The sequence below is a fragment of the Lissotriton vulgaris genome, unplaced genomic scaffold, assembly GCF_964263255.1.
Source record: "Lissotriton vulgaris unplaced genomic scaffold, aLisVul1.2 SCAFFOLD_5314, whole genome shotgun sequence".
NCBI lineage: Eukaryota > Metazoa > Chordata > Amphibia > Caudata > Salamandridae > Lissotriton > Lissotriton vulgaris.
The window spans coordinates 95918-110851 of NW_028253096.1; the positions used below are offsets into that span (position 1 = coordinate 95918).

The following is a 14934-nucleotide window of genomic DNA, read 5'->3' on the forward strand; positions in this document are numbered from 1 at the left end:
AACAGTAACCTTATAGCGCCTCACTCCCAGGCGACAATAATGCCACAACCAACAAGTACAAGAAGTGCGTGGAAAGTCTGATTAATGAATATGCTCCACTGAGGAACAAAAGGATCCATGTGCCTAAAGAAAGCGCTTGAGACATCTTGAGAAAAACTACAAGCACACTCTCTTTCTCATCTAGTTAGCCACAGGCCTGCCAGAAACTACAAATCGAACACCTTCAAAGCAAAATCTAGCTACACCGGATCTCTGCTTAACACTTTCAAAAATTATCCTAAATATCTTTTCAATCATTAAACAATCCAACAGCCAGTCCTAAATAACACAGCCATAACACGCCCATGTGAAGATTGTCCACACTTATATGGGGAGAAAGTGGACTCTATTGACCTTTCCCTTCCTCAAAGATCTGACAACCCTGATTACGGAGTACTGAACCACAAACCCCAATGGAGCTGGTTGCCTTTGGCCACAGTCTCCGAGGTGGAGCTACTTGAAAGTCTAACTAAGGTCAATCCTTCCAACCTCCTCTCTCATGCATCTGCTGAGACCTTGGACAAGGAAATGCCCAGGCGGCTGCTACTGCACTGGACTACTGCACTGGACCTCTCTGGAGAATCACTCACCGGAGCAAGTTATTTTTCCCAAATGTTTGTAAATTAGCTAGGTCTCCCCCATCCTTAAGAAGCTCACTGATGACCATGATGCGAACCACTACCACCCAATCTCAACACTTCTTGGGGAAGATGTTAGTATTGTCTTTGGCTTTACAGCTATACCTCCGCATGCAATAAACATCCTTCTTGATTCATTTAAATCTGGCTTCAGACAAGGCTATAGCACAGGCACAGCCACGCTGTAAATTGTGGATGACACTCTCTGCTTCTTAGACTCGAGTATTTGCAGCCTACTTGTGCTTCTGGACCACCCGGCGGCCTTCGATACAATCAACCACCGTGCTCTGATGAACATCCTGAAGGAAGGGATGGGAACTGATGGAACAGTTCTAAAATGATTCGATTTGTATTTGTTTAACCAACAGCAAATAGTTAAAATGGGGAGCGCTGATTCTAGAACAAATACAGACCTAAAACAAGGGGTTACATGGGCTTCAATCCTATGGCCAATCTTGTTCCAGCTTTATCTCAAACCACGTGGAGAGACTCCGAGTAACTCTGGAATTCTTTATCACACCTATCCAGATGATACCCAGATCTACCAGTAAATATCTTGAATGAGTGACATCCTCCTACTCTGCAACACTACTGAAAGGATTCAAGAGAGAATCTCCAAGCACCACCTAAACGAATCCAGAAAGATGATTTTATTTGTAATCTGACCAAAACAAAATCCAACCTCCATGCCCAGGGGTGTCTTGATTCCTTATCTTGACTGAACTTCAAACTGGCCATTTCAGAGAATGCTAAATCGCTGGGTTTCATCCACATTTACCTTCCGAAGCAAGTCTACGCTCAAGAGTGCCTGACGCCAACTTAGTAGTCCATGCGCTAGTACTTTCCAGACTCGACTATAGGAACTCTCTCCTGTCTGGTATCCCGGAGCAAATTAGCATCACAGAGAGAAATGCTTCATACAGTTTTCCACTTTGTGACAGGCCACAATTTTTTTTATCACATTTCTTCTATACTTCGCATCCTACAATGGCTTCCAATTGAAGCATCAGACCAATGTAACACTGAATGCATGACCCACTAAGCCCTCCAAAACTTCACACCCTCCTCCTTTATTTAAAAACTAAAAATCTCTGGATCTCAACAAGAATCAAGAAATTGTAAAGTCCTCCTGCTGGAACAAGCGACATTCAGGAAGGAACACTTTATAAAGCTCACCTTTTCTGCCAGCGCTACAAGGATCTGGAACTCCCTCCCACAACCACATGTCTTGCCACAGTTAAAAAGGAACTCAAAATCCTCCTATTTGAGAGACTCTATAGATAAAGCTATGATCACTTTTCTGCATCCAGTTTTCCAATTTATCTACATTTGAACTGTCCCCGCAAATATGATCCGTGGATTCATCTCTTTTCTTTGTTGCTTTTCTGTAATTTTATGATACCTACAAAAGTGCTTCAATGCCCTTGGGCCAAGACTGTACTATATGAATCCACCAAATTAAATAAACACATTTGGTAGATGTGGAGAATTGACCCCCACCCGACCCCTTCCACCCTCCTCCCCCTTGACCTACCGTCGGAGCGTCTTGGAGGCCGATCCTTCAGTTTCCCGTGTAGCGGAACGACCTGTAAGGAAAAACAAAAGAAAGACTATCAGGAAGGGTGGAGGCGGCACCACAAACCCTTGGTATTGGAGAAGGACTTCTCTCCTTCTCAGGAGGGTGGAGTCACCAAGGTAAAAAGGCAGAGTAAAGGACGAGACTAAGAAGCAGCAGGAGAACGCGGAAGCAAGAACAGCACGAGGAGAGGAGAGCCAGGAGGATCAGAGGAGAGTGGAGCATGAATCACAATAGACCAGAGAGGGCGAATCGGGAGCCCAGAAGAGCAACGTCGGCAGCCCTGAAGACACTCCAGAGAGGTGGTGCAAGGAGTTGTGGATGCCGCTGGAGAGCGTGGATTTGCTTTTCACAACTCAGAAGAGTTTTGGCATTGCAGTGAGTGATTTGGGGGGGGGGGGAGGTGAGACTGGGGAAGGAGGGGAGGTTGGATAATGCGGGCATTTAAGGACGAGGCCTTTTACTGTTTACAGCACTATATTCATGTTTATTGCACTGTTTAACAGACAGTGAGGGTACCTGTGTTTGCTCCTGAAATACATTTGCTTTCGTCCAGCATCAGTATGTTTGCATTTAAGGACATGGTGTGTGCACCTTTCTTTTTTGTTTTAATCACACAGGTGGACAGTGTCTCTAGTCTACGACTACATACATGCTAGGTACACTTAGGTATATCTAGTTAGGGTTGCATTGTAGGAGTACACATTATTACTGTCATGTATTTGTATACCTGCCTGTATTCCTTGTTTTAGCACGATGGTGGGAATCTACCATCCTTTTACTCTGTTGGTGTTTATAATCATTTATATCTGTTTCTGTCTTATGGTTGTTTCAGCACACCTATTTTACACTAGAATGATGCTGGGTCAATAAAGGCTTATTGAAAAACAACCCCACTGTTTATTCTGTGTATTTCTCTGAGACAAAGTGAGCACGAGTGACTGAGCAAAAAGTACTGTACTGTTTCCACAATCCCCGATGGGACAGAGTTGTCATGTTCGATAGTTGCCAAGAACTATTCTCTCTTTGGAAAGAGGAGTTTACAGTGGCACTGTGAGCTAGCTGGTATACAGGCGATCATACCCGGTGGGGGTGTCTGGAATCAGTCTGGACACCAATCACAGTCTATGTTGTCTAAACGCGCAGATCCTATATAGGTTTATAGGAACTACACAACACATGGGTGGACAGTGGCAGTGCCACCTTTCCCTACGTTTTCTAGTAGTGGTTCCCTTATCTTCCAAAGCGAAGGCCTATATATAAGGAATGTTTTCCACAAAGGGAAGACCTCCCGTTGGGCCATATACACCAAGAAGGGGAGTCCTTTGGCTATAGTGGGGGAGAGCCCACGTGTACCTTCTTCCTACCTTCATTACTAAGAAAAGAACCTCACCTCGTAAGGTTCTTTCTCATGGGTGTTGGTGAAGAGTGAACATATTTAGTACAGTTAGTGGATACTTACCACACTTTCTTTCGTCGAGGGTACCGGCGTCGACCACCTCCTGGAAGAACCTAAAAAGGAGAAACAGACACAGTGCATCAGGAAGGACGATACCCATTGACCACTCAGGATAAACAACGTGACACAGCAGTCATATATTGCTTTCATGCTGATAACCTAAAGTCTCACAATTAGTAAATCCACCCAGCCTCCGTGTCCATATATCTGCCCCTCCCTTCTACAGTATAGTAAAGAGAATCCATAAAAACATCTTGTTGAAAAGTTTATGCAGATTAGTCAAAGATTCTAAAGTTATCAGGAAAATAAATAATTGCTTTTTTTAAAAAAAAGATTTTTTATAGAAACTCTGACTCAACCATAATCAAAACTGCATAGGAAGGAAGGAGGGAGAGAGGGAGAGAGAGAAAGAGGAGAGCAGGGGAGAGGGAGAGAGGGGGAGAGGGAGAGAGACACTATGGTTTATTAAGTGGGTTTCAAATGTTATTTTTTAACATAAATTAAGATGTTAAAAGTAATCCTAATCATAACTTCACTGTAACATTTGTTTTTTAGATCGAAGACTACCAGACAGCGCTAAAGACATCTTGGGGACATTCAGAAAATTTCCTTGGGATGCATTCCACCCATTACTTACGATTGGCTTTGGGGTCTGTAACTCACATTCGTCCCTCCCACTACCCAAACATTGTTCACTGTATTCTTTCACAAACTCGTTTTCTGTAAACAGGCCTTTAAATCTTGTTCTTATCTTGCCACATTTGCTGTGCATTTACAGACAGATGTCAAATGTCAAGCTCTTGGTGTTTACTTTTCTTTCTATGATTTCAAAGTGTGAGGATTTATGTGATAATCCTGATGAGGAACCATGTAAGAGGACAGGGTGTAAGATTTTTTTCCAATCATATAACAAAAAATAAGCAATGGCAAAGCCAATAGGTCCCAATTTAGGAACCTACTACCTTTGCCAATGTTTTTTAGCAGAGCTCCACAGAATCAGTTGAAAAGAAAATATCCTGCACCCTATTAGAAATGATTTCCAAATCAGCCTCTAGACTTGCCACCTTTCCTGTTTATGGGTATAAATGCCTGTGATGTCCTGATAGTTTTGTGCTTCAATATGGCCACTGTGCAGGCAGCATGGAGTGTGTTGGTCTTGTAGGGCGTGAAGGTAACTTTAAAGTCCTCAAATGCCTGCTTCACAGCAGGCACCAGATGAGGGGTCTTCCAGCACTCTCACTTAGGCACGATATGATCTTACATTGCTCCCGGGTCTTAGCGCTGGGAAGAGCTGGCAAAGTTGTACATAGGCAGCAGGGGCAGATCATGATGCTGCTAATGAGCACTGCCGAAAAAGGCTTCAATGATACGGCCCTCTGTACCTGCCAATGTCCCCCCCCATCCCCTCACCCAAGATGTCCTTCCATGTCCTTAGGTGCAAATGCCTCACCTTGCATCCAACAGTGAAGCTTCTGGTCGGCAGCCCCACACATGAGCACTTTAGTTGAAATGGCTGCTACCATTATGCAATAGGGACATAGTGAAAAGCAAGAAAATGAAGCGATTTGCTTCAATAAATAGCAAACGTGGCAAGCAGCAATGAGTGAGGGGGTGGGGGAACAGGTTCTCTCACTTTGAAGACAGAGAAAGAACAGAAGCCGTCAAGAAACCAGTGTTTGACACTCGATCTCGGTCTTTGAATGAAAAGCAAATGTGATGAGATAAGAACAAGTTTACAGACAAGCTTGGAGCGAGTGAAAAGACGAGAACTCATGGGAAATGCTATTAGACAAAGAAAAAGAAGTTCCTAAAGCAGTTGCTGGGACACGTGTGAGACTACACATAATGGGGCGGTACTCTGTGGAAGGGAACATCCCAAGAAAAGTAGGGACGAATAGGAAAGATTACCCACTCGGAAGTAAGGCTTTTTAAAGGACAGCCGAAGAAACAAATGAATAGCAATGGGCGGGCTGTAAGCCCACAAAGTATATATGACATGTCTCGAAGAGACAGCGCTGTCTCGACAAGACCTTACACGCATTGAAAATGCAATAGGTCTCGCCTTTGATTAAGTTAAAGCCATTTGCTTTGCTAATTGTACTGTATAGCAAGCAAATGGCTTTAACTTAATAAAAGGCAAGACCTATCGCATTTTCAATGCTTGTTATCCTTTCTAGGTGATAAAATGATGACCATTGAGTTGGACATCCATGAACGTCGGCTGTCAAATACCAGTAATAAGACGAATGTGTGATAAACACAACGTCATGTTGTGCAAGCGTACAGATGAGGGTGTGCCTACAGGTGCACACACTGGATGCAAAAAGCACCCTTGGACAAGCAGGCCACGTCACGAACACAAGGACCACCAGAAGACTGCATGTAGTAAATCATTTTTCAATCGATCGACCCCATCAATACAATCGATTATAACCTCAAGCTGCACTGTTGATCGGCTGACTAGCTGTGAAGAAGACTGCTTTTTAAAGAGCTAGGTGAGAGTGCGTCAGGATGTGTAGGGGGGGGCGTTATTAGCAGTTGTCAGTTGTCACCAAAAAAAGGTGGTATCTCGGAACCCCAGTACACTAATGCAGGCAGACGCAGTGCTACCCGAAACTCCATTCCAGGGCTGGGCTGGGCCCCTGCAGAGCTCAGCGCAATGTGAAACTAAACACAGATCCTCCAGCTAGCTCAATAGTTGGGGGGTACAGGGGGAGGAGCAAGTGATAACAATTGCAGGTTCTGTATCTTGCCTTCCAAAGCTTTCTTGGAAAAGAAAGCCTGCATTCTTCATTTCTCTGGTGCACCTGCTGAAAACAGAAGTCGGGTCGGTGGAGTCAACGTCCGCCTGGCCGCAGGCACGCGTGGATTATTGAACTGCATCTGAGAGTACCAGCCTCCTCACAACTACTCGAATGTCAAGCAGGTAAGACGTGGAAGTTGGGCCACAGAGATGGAAAACCAAAATGGCGATGCTTGTTTACATTCCGGATGAGTATTTACAGCAGAGGTGCCACATTAGAGGATGGGCAGAACCTAGGGTAGCGTTCTGACTAGGAGTACTGAGGAAACACTGGTACTTCTCTTTCCTCACAAAGTCCCCGGAAATAGAAATGTGCTCAGACTTCGTTGAAGCGAGCGTTTTTTTTTGCAGATTTTATTTAGCACAAACTCGACCCGACAGTATTGGAGGGCTTTACACTTCTTAGAATGTAAGGATATTTTGGAATTCGTATCGATTCCAGAAGGTCCTCGTCATTGCGAGAGCAGCGTATGCGCACTGCTAAGGCCAGACGAGACCTAAAATATTAACTGAGGTGATGTTTCAGAATATATCAGAATTAGTACTAATGAAGCATATTGTTTTGTAATTCTGAAGTAAGGAGAAAAATTTTGAGCAGCATAAAAACACATCAACACACTAGGTGATGACATTTACCCACATTATCGTTTATGTGCAGTAAAACTGTATTTCAGTGCAAATGTAATGGTCTTTGCAACTGAAAATGTGTTGTCTATAATAGCAGTGCGCTACCACACCATGTATACTCAACACAACGCTCCTCAACTCCACACCACTCCACTTCAATCTATGCCATGCCACTCCATTCTACACCACTCCCTTTTAAGACACTCTACGGCATGTCACTCGACTCCACACTGCTTCAATCTGCGTGACTCACTCCATGACAAAACACTCCATGACACAACACCCATCGCCCTTACACTCCACACCACATACCCCAGTCCACTCTATCCCCTCTACTCTAATATACCCCAATCTACCCCACCCCACTTGAATCTACCCCACTGCACTATAACCCACCCCATTCCAATCTACTCCACTCTACCCCACTCCACTCAATCTAACCCAATCAACCCCACCTCCCCGGATCTACCCCATTCCACCACAATCTACCACACTCCACTTAAATCCACCCAACTCTGCTCCAATATACCCCAGTCTACCCAACTCCACTCCACTCCAATCTATCCCAATATACTCTACCCCAATCTACTCCACTCCAGTCTACGACATTCGACCCCAATCTACCTCAATCCACTCCACTCCACTCCACTCCACTCTTCCCCAACCTACCCCACCCCAATCAACTAAATGTTAGCCTTGCGAAGTAGCAGCCACACTGGTGTACATAATGGCTAACATTTATTGCCCAAGCAAATAGTTCTGTGATTGGAGAGACCAATTGGCTTAGCAATGCTTGTTTTCAGTGGGTTTTTGCAGGGTCGGCCTTATTTTAACTTTTTCAACATTTTTAAGGGTTTGTGGACACTCTCTTGCGGTTAGTGGACCCTTGCAAACTTGTGCATCCTTATTGGACATTGATAGGGTTTCAGACCAAGCAACAGGTCTCCAAACATCAGAAATGTCCACCGGAGGACAAGACCAATTGCTGTAGTTTTCAGTCAGTAGCCCGCGGTTTGCAGACCTCAGGGGCCAAGATGTGGAACCCAGCCCCATGTCAAAATCAGCAACTTGTTTTTACACTTCACCATCGGGCTACCCCCGTGCCAGGATGGTACCTCAGCTCCTTCTGGCTTCTTTATTCTTTTTGACAGGTTGCGGGGGAACAAGTTCCTTCATCATGTAATGATTTGAGTTGTAGCCAGCCAATCAGGGAGCTTCAGGTCTACAGGCCTAAATTTGGGTTTATGTATCCGAAATGGACGACAGAAGAAAAAGCTCCCTCATCCAATCGGATCCAATATATTTTTACAATTGGGTCCGCAAGTCCAGATTCACTGACCATTCATGGGCTAAAGATCCAGCTTTCTCTATCTTAATTGACTAGTGGCTTAATTTGAAGTTCACAAAAACACTTTCAAAACGCTACATTTCACAAAAATAACTGAATGGATTTATAATAAATGAATCAAAGGCAATATCATTAGTAACAGTTGTAATTTCATTCAACCTTTTTTCTGTACTTTTTTGACAGTTCACTTTAAAGACATGCATGAAACTAGCCAAGCCACACCCAAATAGCTGTGTGCAGAGTCAATAAACTGTGCCAAAGTAATTATATGATCATATATTTATATTTCAGGTCAGGTCACAGAGCATAATTGGAGCAGCTGTTTAAAGGAACAAACGTAACGTCGCTTTTGTTTCTTCTGCTCTATTTTACGAGCTTACTGTGACAAGCAGAGAGAATATATTTATTTATTTAACTTCTTAGAGGAAAGCTAGACCCTTCCTCCATGTTTCTACACATTCCGAGCTACTGCAGCTTTTTTTTTTTATGACTTGTATTGAACTGTTTCTAATATTTGTGTGCAACAAATATTTAACAGGTTTATGGTGTGTTTAATTTTGCACTGGAGATTTTATTTTTAATATTCATGTTGCAAACATGTTTGCCCTTTCATATGAAACAGCTACACACCAAGGTTTTAAGTGATTTGTGGGAAAGGTGATGGGGTGAACATGTATTATATGGGATAAAGTACCACCTGGCGCACATTATGAGAGTATTGCCAGTCACCTTGGAGCCCTATAACCTTATAAAGGAAGTCTGCCTTCAGCATGGTTCCTCTCTACGGTTATGGAATTCCTCGTCGACTTGCAATATCCTTAGAATGTATAGCAGGGGGTACTTTATCCCTAATATATTTTACCTGAAAAACGTTACTGTGAAGTTATAGTTACTTTGTTATAAAACCGTAATGGGTCTTTAAAAAACACATCAGAAATTACCTTAAAAAGAAGGATAAAATGTATTTTTGGTTAAGACTCAAAACCGAATAAACTCCTGAAATTTGTAAGTTATGGTTAGAACCACAATCCGTAACTCACACTACGGGTGTGCAAACCATAACTCAGCATGTTACGTGTGATGATGTGATGACATTTTCATAGTAAAGAGTTTGCTAAAGGCAGGATGCTGCTGTAGGGAGATCATGGCTACTTTTATCTTCCTTAAAAACTTTCACAACACACTTGAGACTGAGCTAGAAGTCGGGAGGGTGAACTCACAAGTGACACATAACCAATCACTTTGTGTATCTGTCTATCATGGGGTGGTGTGTACTCCTGTAGAACACCGCAGTGGCAAGAACATCCCTGGTCATCCCTGCTGTTGAGGCTGAATACATACTTGGATTTTTATATCAGGAACTGGAGTCGTCTGCGTCTTACCCACTGTAACTGTGTAACAGGAAACAGTTCCCTCTCTAAACTGCGCATGTCTGCTATTCTCAATGAACACCACATCACATGCATCAGACTATTGAGTGTGATTCCGCCCAGTAATTCCTCCCATGAACAGCGCTATTTCCAGTTCCTCAGCCTGGAATGGGGACGAATAAGGAAGGATGAGAGCTAAAGGCCTACTCATGCAGAGTACCATAACCAGGCCTGTTTCTGCACAGGAAGGATGCAGTCCTGCGTGGAAACAGAGGAGGAGAATGCAGGGACACATATGCACCCAGTGTACTCGTACTCTGGGGGTCAGTATCGCTCAGGGGCTTCCATCCAAACCAAAATTATCCCCTCGGAGACTTTCTAAAATCTGCCCATATGCATTCTAAAGAGGTTACATGTGTTAGTGTGCACTCCACGTGTCCATTTATAGCGAAACACATACCTGGGGTGGCTTTGGACGACAATAAATGTGATTTTGCATTTCCTCTCTCCATTGAGTCTTCATCTGCAGTATTTATATCCAGTCCTAGGAAGGATGGAGGCACAGACCGACCCCACTCATCAGGACAGAGCAGTTCTGGCTTGCAGTTCTGATGTTGATGCTGTGATTCAGGGTGCAGTAGCTTGTAGTTCTGATCTGAATCCTGCTCCTCATGGTGCAGTGGTTCTAGCTTGTTGTTCTGATCTGAACCCTGTGCATCAGTACAGAGAGTTTCTAGCTTGTAGTTCTGATTTGAATTCTGCTCCTCTTGGTGCAGTGGTTCCACTGTGTAGCTCTCATCTGGTTCATGTGCTTCAGGACGCTTTGATTCCAGCTCTTGATCCTGTGCCGCAGTGTGCAGTGGTTCTAGCTTGTTGTTCTGATTTGAGCCCTGTGCATCAGTACAGTGAGTTTCTAGCTTGTAGTTCTGATTTGAATCCTGCTCCTCAGGGTGCAGTGGTCCCACCGTGTAGTTCTGATCTGGTTCCTGTGCTTCAGGAAGCACTAACTCTAGCTCTCGGTCCTGTGCCGCAGTGTGCAGTGATCTTAGCTTGTAATTCTGATCTGAACCGTGTGCATCAGTACAGGCCGGTTCTAGATTGTCATTTTGATCTGGTTCCTGTGCTTCAGGGCGCATAGATTCTAGCTCGTAATTCACATTTGGATCCTGTGCATAAGAAAGTTCCTGCTGCAAGCATAGGTGTTGCTGGAGGCACTGGGTTTGTTGTGACCCCAACTCATCAAAGGACAATAGCACAAACTCTATGTGTTCGTCTGATGACATCCCATCAGGTGACACAGGTTGTAGGCTGCGGTTCTCCTGGGGATCTCGGCAATCAAAACACATCAATTCTTCCTCTAAGGGATCATCAGGTTCCTTCCCATCTGGTGACGTGGGTTGTATACAGTGGTTTTTCTGTGGTTCCTGTCCATCAGGAAATAGCGGGTGTGGGCAGATGTTCTGTTGCTGGTCCCAGCTATTAGCAGACAATGGGGATGGTTCTTGCTTCAGGTGCACATCTGGTTCCCTCTCCTCTTGGAACGCTGATTGTATGCTGTGGCATTGCTGTGGTGTCTGGCACTCAACAAATTCCGGCTGAAGATACAGCTTTGCTCCTAGTAATCTGCCTGGAGGATCTGTCTGAGGGCACCTGGATACAGTACAACCCTGCTGTAGTACATTTCCATCTGGAAACCCAGGTTGCAAGCACTGGTCCTGCTGTGGGTGACGTCGATCTGGAAACATTGGCTGTAAACAAAGGCTTGGCTCCTCTGGACGCACTTGAACATCGGTCGGAGAAGAGAGCATACAGTTGTGCTTTGGTGCATGCCCGTGAGAGAACACCGGCTGAAGAAACAAGCTTGGTCCACCTGGCCTGTCCAGTTGAGGTGTCGCAGGAGACCGGCTAACAGCACAATCTCTAATGCTCGCCGGACAGACCATCTCCACAGACACTCCACCATTTTGTAGGGAACCTTGATCCTTTTCTATCCAGATTTTCTTAATAAGGCCAGCGACTCTAGAAGGTACGTCCTCCACAGTGTTCAGCAAGTTATCCAGTTTGGCTTCCAACTCCTCCAGCAGGGATAGAAGGATAATGTGCGGCAGGTTCTCCAAAGGCGGTTCCAGCTCCTGGTTTCTCTGAGCATCATTTCGGGATCTTGAAGCTGAGACGTCATGAAGAGGTAAAGATGGGACTGTGGCTCTTACGGATTCACGTGAACACTGCGCTGTCACTTTATTTGCTGGAGCCCGTCTTCTCCCCATAACAGTATTTTGATTTTCAAGTGTCTGCAGAGGGCAGGAAAACAGAAAAGATAACACGTTATCACAGGACAGTTAGGTCAAAATACTCCTTCCTGTCTCACCAAGCCCGTTGTGATCAGAGAAAATTGCGAATTTCTAAAACCAGAAAAAAATTAAATCATTAAAATTTAACGAAATCCATAACATAGTTCATGTATTAAAAAAGGCACTGATTTGAAATGCGTTTCCAACACTATGGGCCTGATAAAAATCTTGGTGGTAATGGTCTCGCAGTCACTTATTAGACGGATTCACTGCCTGCCTACTTGGCGGTTCACCTGCTCTATTTAGATGTTGGCAGGCCTATAGATGATAAAAGGCCAGAGTCAGGCCGACTCAGTAAGGAATTTTCAACTGCGTCAACAGCGTCATAGGCAGAAGCGGCTGCTGACTGGACGATTAAGATGTGGCTTTCCATCAAGACAACTGTGGGGGAATCCATCCTACTATGAGTTGGCGGAATCGAAGGAAATGAGGTATACATGTACCTTTTTAGGTTTCGACCTGGCGAGGGGCAAAGCCCCTCCCAGATTGAAAACTATTGTCTACAGTAGGGATGTTCGGACCGCCTCTGTTTCCAATTGGCTAGCTCCATAAATGGAGACTAGCCATTGGGAGACAGAGGCTGTCAATCGCGCTTTCTCTTGAAAACGCGATTCGGGGGCGTTTCTGGTGCTTTTTTAAACCCCGACCCTTTGTCCCGGGCCGCGCTGCGATTGGCTGCCGGCCCGGGACACCCCCTTGACGTCATTCCCGGGCCGCGCTGTGATTGGCTGCCGGCCAGGACACCCCCGTGACGTCAGCCAATCACAGCGCGGCCCGGGACCTGACTTGTTAGGTTTTGCCTCGGCAATGCGTACGAAGTACGAATGCACCAGCAAAATCTAATGTTTTCCTCTGTGGAGGGGGGTTGTTTTTGTGTCATTTCATGCCGACCACGAGCCCAGGTGAGTGCTTGTCTTACTTAGCTAGTGCAGTCATGGCTAAAAACGAGCTGGTGCAGAAAGCCAAACTGGCAGAACAGGCCGAGAGATACGATGACATGGCACAGAACATGAAGAAGGTAACGGAGGAATTTACATCCCGCTCCCGCACGTTTTCGCTCTTCATGTATTTTTTCTGTCTGCTTTTGTTTACATCCCGCTCCCGCCCCCCCCCCCTCCACCGCCAACGGAGGAAGCCTTCCCGACCCCCCTCCCGCTGTCCCCCCCCACCGCCAACGGAGGAAGCCTCCCCCTCCTCCCCCCCGCTCGGTAGTTATGCGCTTGTTCACTAGTAGATGCTTCTTACACTGTCCGCTGGTGCCACTTAAAGCACTGATCACTGGTACATGCTTCTAGTGCTTAATTTGAGCCTGTGTGGGCACCAACAATTAATTCTCCTCATTAGACTTTTTCCGAGAGCAAGAGAAGGAAAAGAACACAAAACAGAAAGACGGGAGAAGAGAAAGACGGAAACCCCGCCATAAACGGAGAAAGCAGGAACCTGTAAAACTGAGATAAGGGGGCAGGGAGTGACTGGCAGCGAATTAAAGAGGGCAGCGGTGGATTTAAGGCTCCGCACCCTTGGTATTCGACAGGCTGACATTTTATAGCGCCAAACACAGGTGTCTGAGCAGCGCTTTAGTCCCCAGCACTTGTTATTTCACAAACAAAGCGCTGCGGGCTTCTCCCTCTGCCCTCAGCGGCTCTCCTTCCTCAGAGTGCCTCTGCCTGCCAGCCCCACTCTTTCCACACTGCCCGCCAGTGCCAGCTTCTCCCTGACGGTGCCACATCAAACCGCCAACTGTACCCAGCAAACTCCTCAGGCTGGTTGTGGAAGCGGAGAATAAGCTTCGGGACAATCCAGGGTCTTCTCTGCTCGGACTAAACACACCCCGCTGCTGGACGCTGTGTCCCTTCTTCTCCTCTCCTCTCGCTTCCTCTCACCCTCCCCCTCCTTTCGCCCTCTTCTCTTTTCCTCTCCTTCCCTCCTCCTTTTGCCCTCTCCTCCCCTCCTCCTTTCACCCTCCTCCTTTCGCCCTCTTTCCCTCTTCCTTTCGTCCTCATTTTCCCTCTTCCTTTTGCCCTCTCCTCCTCCTTTCGTCCCTCCCCGCCCCTCTTCCTTTCGCCCTCTTCCCCTCCTCCTTTCACCCTCTTTCTTGCGCCCTCTCCTCCCCTCCTTTCGCCCACTTTCCCTCCTCCTTTTGCCCGCTCCTTCTCTCTTCCTTTGGCCCTCTCCTCCTTTCGTCCCTCCCCTCTTCCTTTCGTCCTCTCCTCCCCTCTTCATTTCGTCCCACCTTCCTTCTTCCTTTCACCCTCTCTTCCACTCCTCCTTTCACCCTCTCTTCCCCTCCTCCTTTCACCCTCTCCTCCTTCTCCTTTCACCCTCTCCTCCTCCTTTCGTCCCTCCTTCCCTTGCTCTCCTCCAGCTGCATTTCGCTCCTGTCCTGCTCTCGTTTCCCAAATTTCTATTTTTATGCTCTGACATGCGTGCTTTAATGGTTTTCCTTTAAGTGTTGACCTTTTTTATTACCCAGACTTTAAAGGCTTTTGGATCTCCGTCTGCAAGGCCTGCGGCGAGCGCATCGCACGAGGGGACACCCTGCCGGCGCTTTACTGCTTTCCGTGTACAGTGTACACACGGGGGCCTCACCCGCCCCCCCTTCACCTCCAATACAACCAATCTGCTACCCGCTTCTAAGCAGAAGCAGGCTAGAGGCATGTGTCAGACCCTAGGTACTGGAAAGGCACTTCGTAAATTCAAATCCTAGCTGCCCTCTGACGTAA

General features: G+C 46.0%; 1 protein-coding gene across 1 annotated transcript in view; it reads right to left on the bottom strand.

Moving 5' to 3' along the window:
* LOC147661166 (uncharacterized) overlaps window positions 1-12145 on the bottom strand; it is a 37459-nt gene extending 25314 nt beyond the window's left edge. The window contains exons 1-3 of the mRNA XM_086951269.1: window positions 10321-12145; window positions 3716-3765; window positions 2212-2263 (exon numbers count right to left, since the gene is read on the bottom strand). Of these exons, the coding sequence (XP_086807395.1) occupies window positions 2212-2263; window positions 3716-3765; window positions 10321-12127 (1909 nt within the window). The 5' untranslated portion in view covers window positions 12128-12145. The remainder of the gene's footprint in view (window positions 1-2211; window positions 2264-3715; window positions 3766-10320) is intronic.
* Between the last annotated feature and the right edge of the window lie 2789 nt (window positions 12146-14934).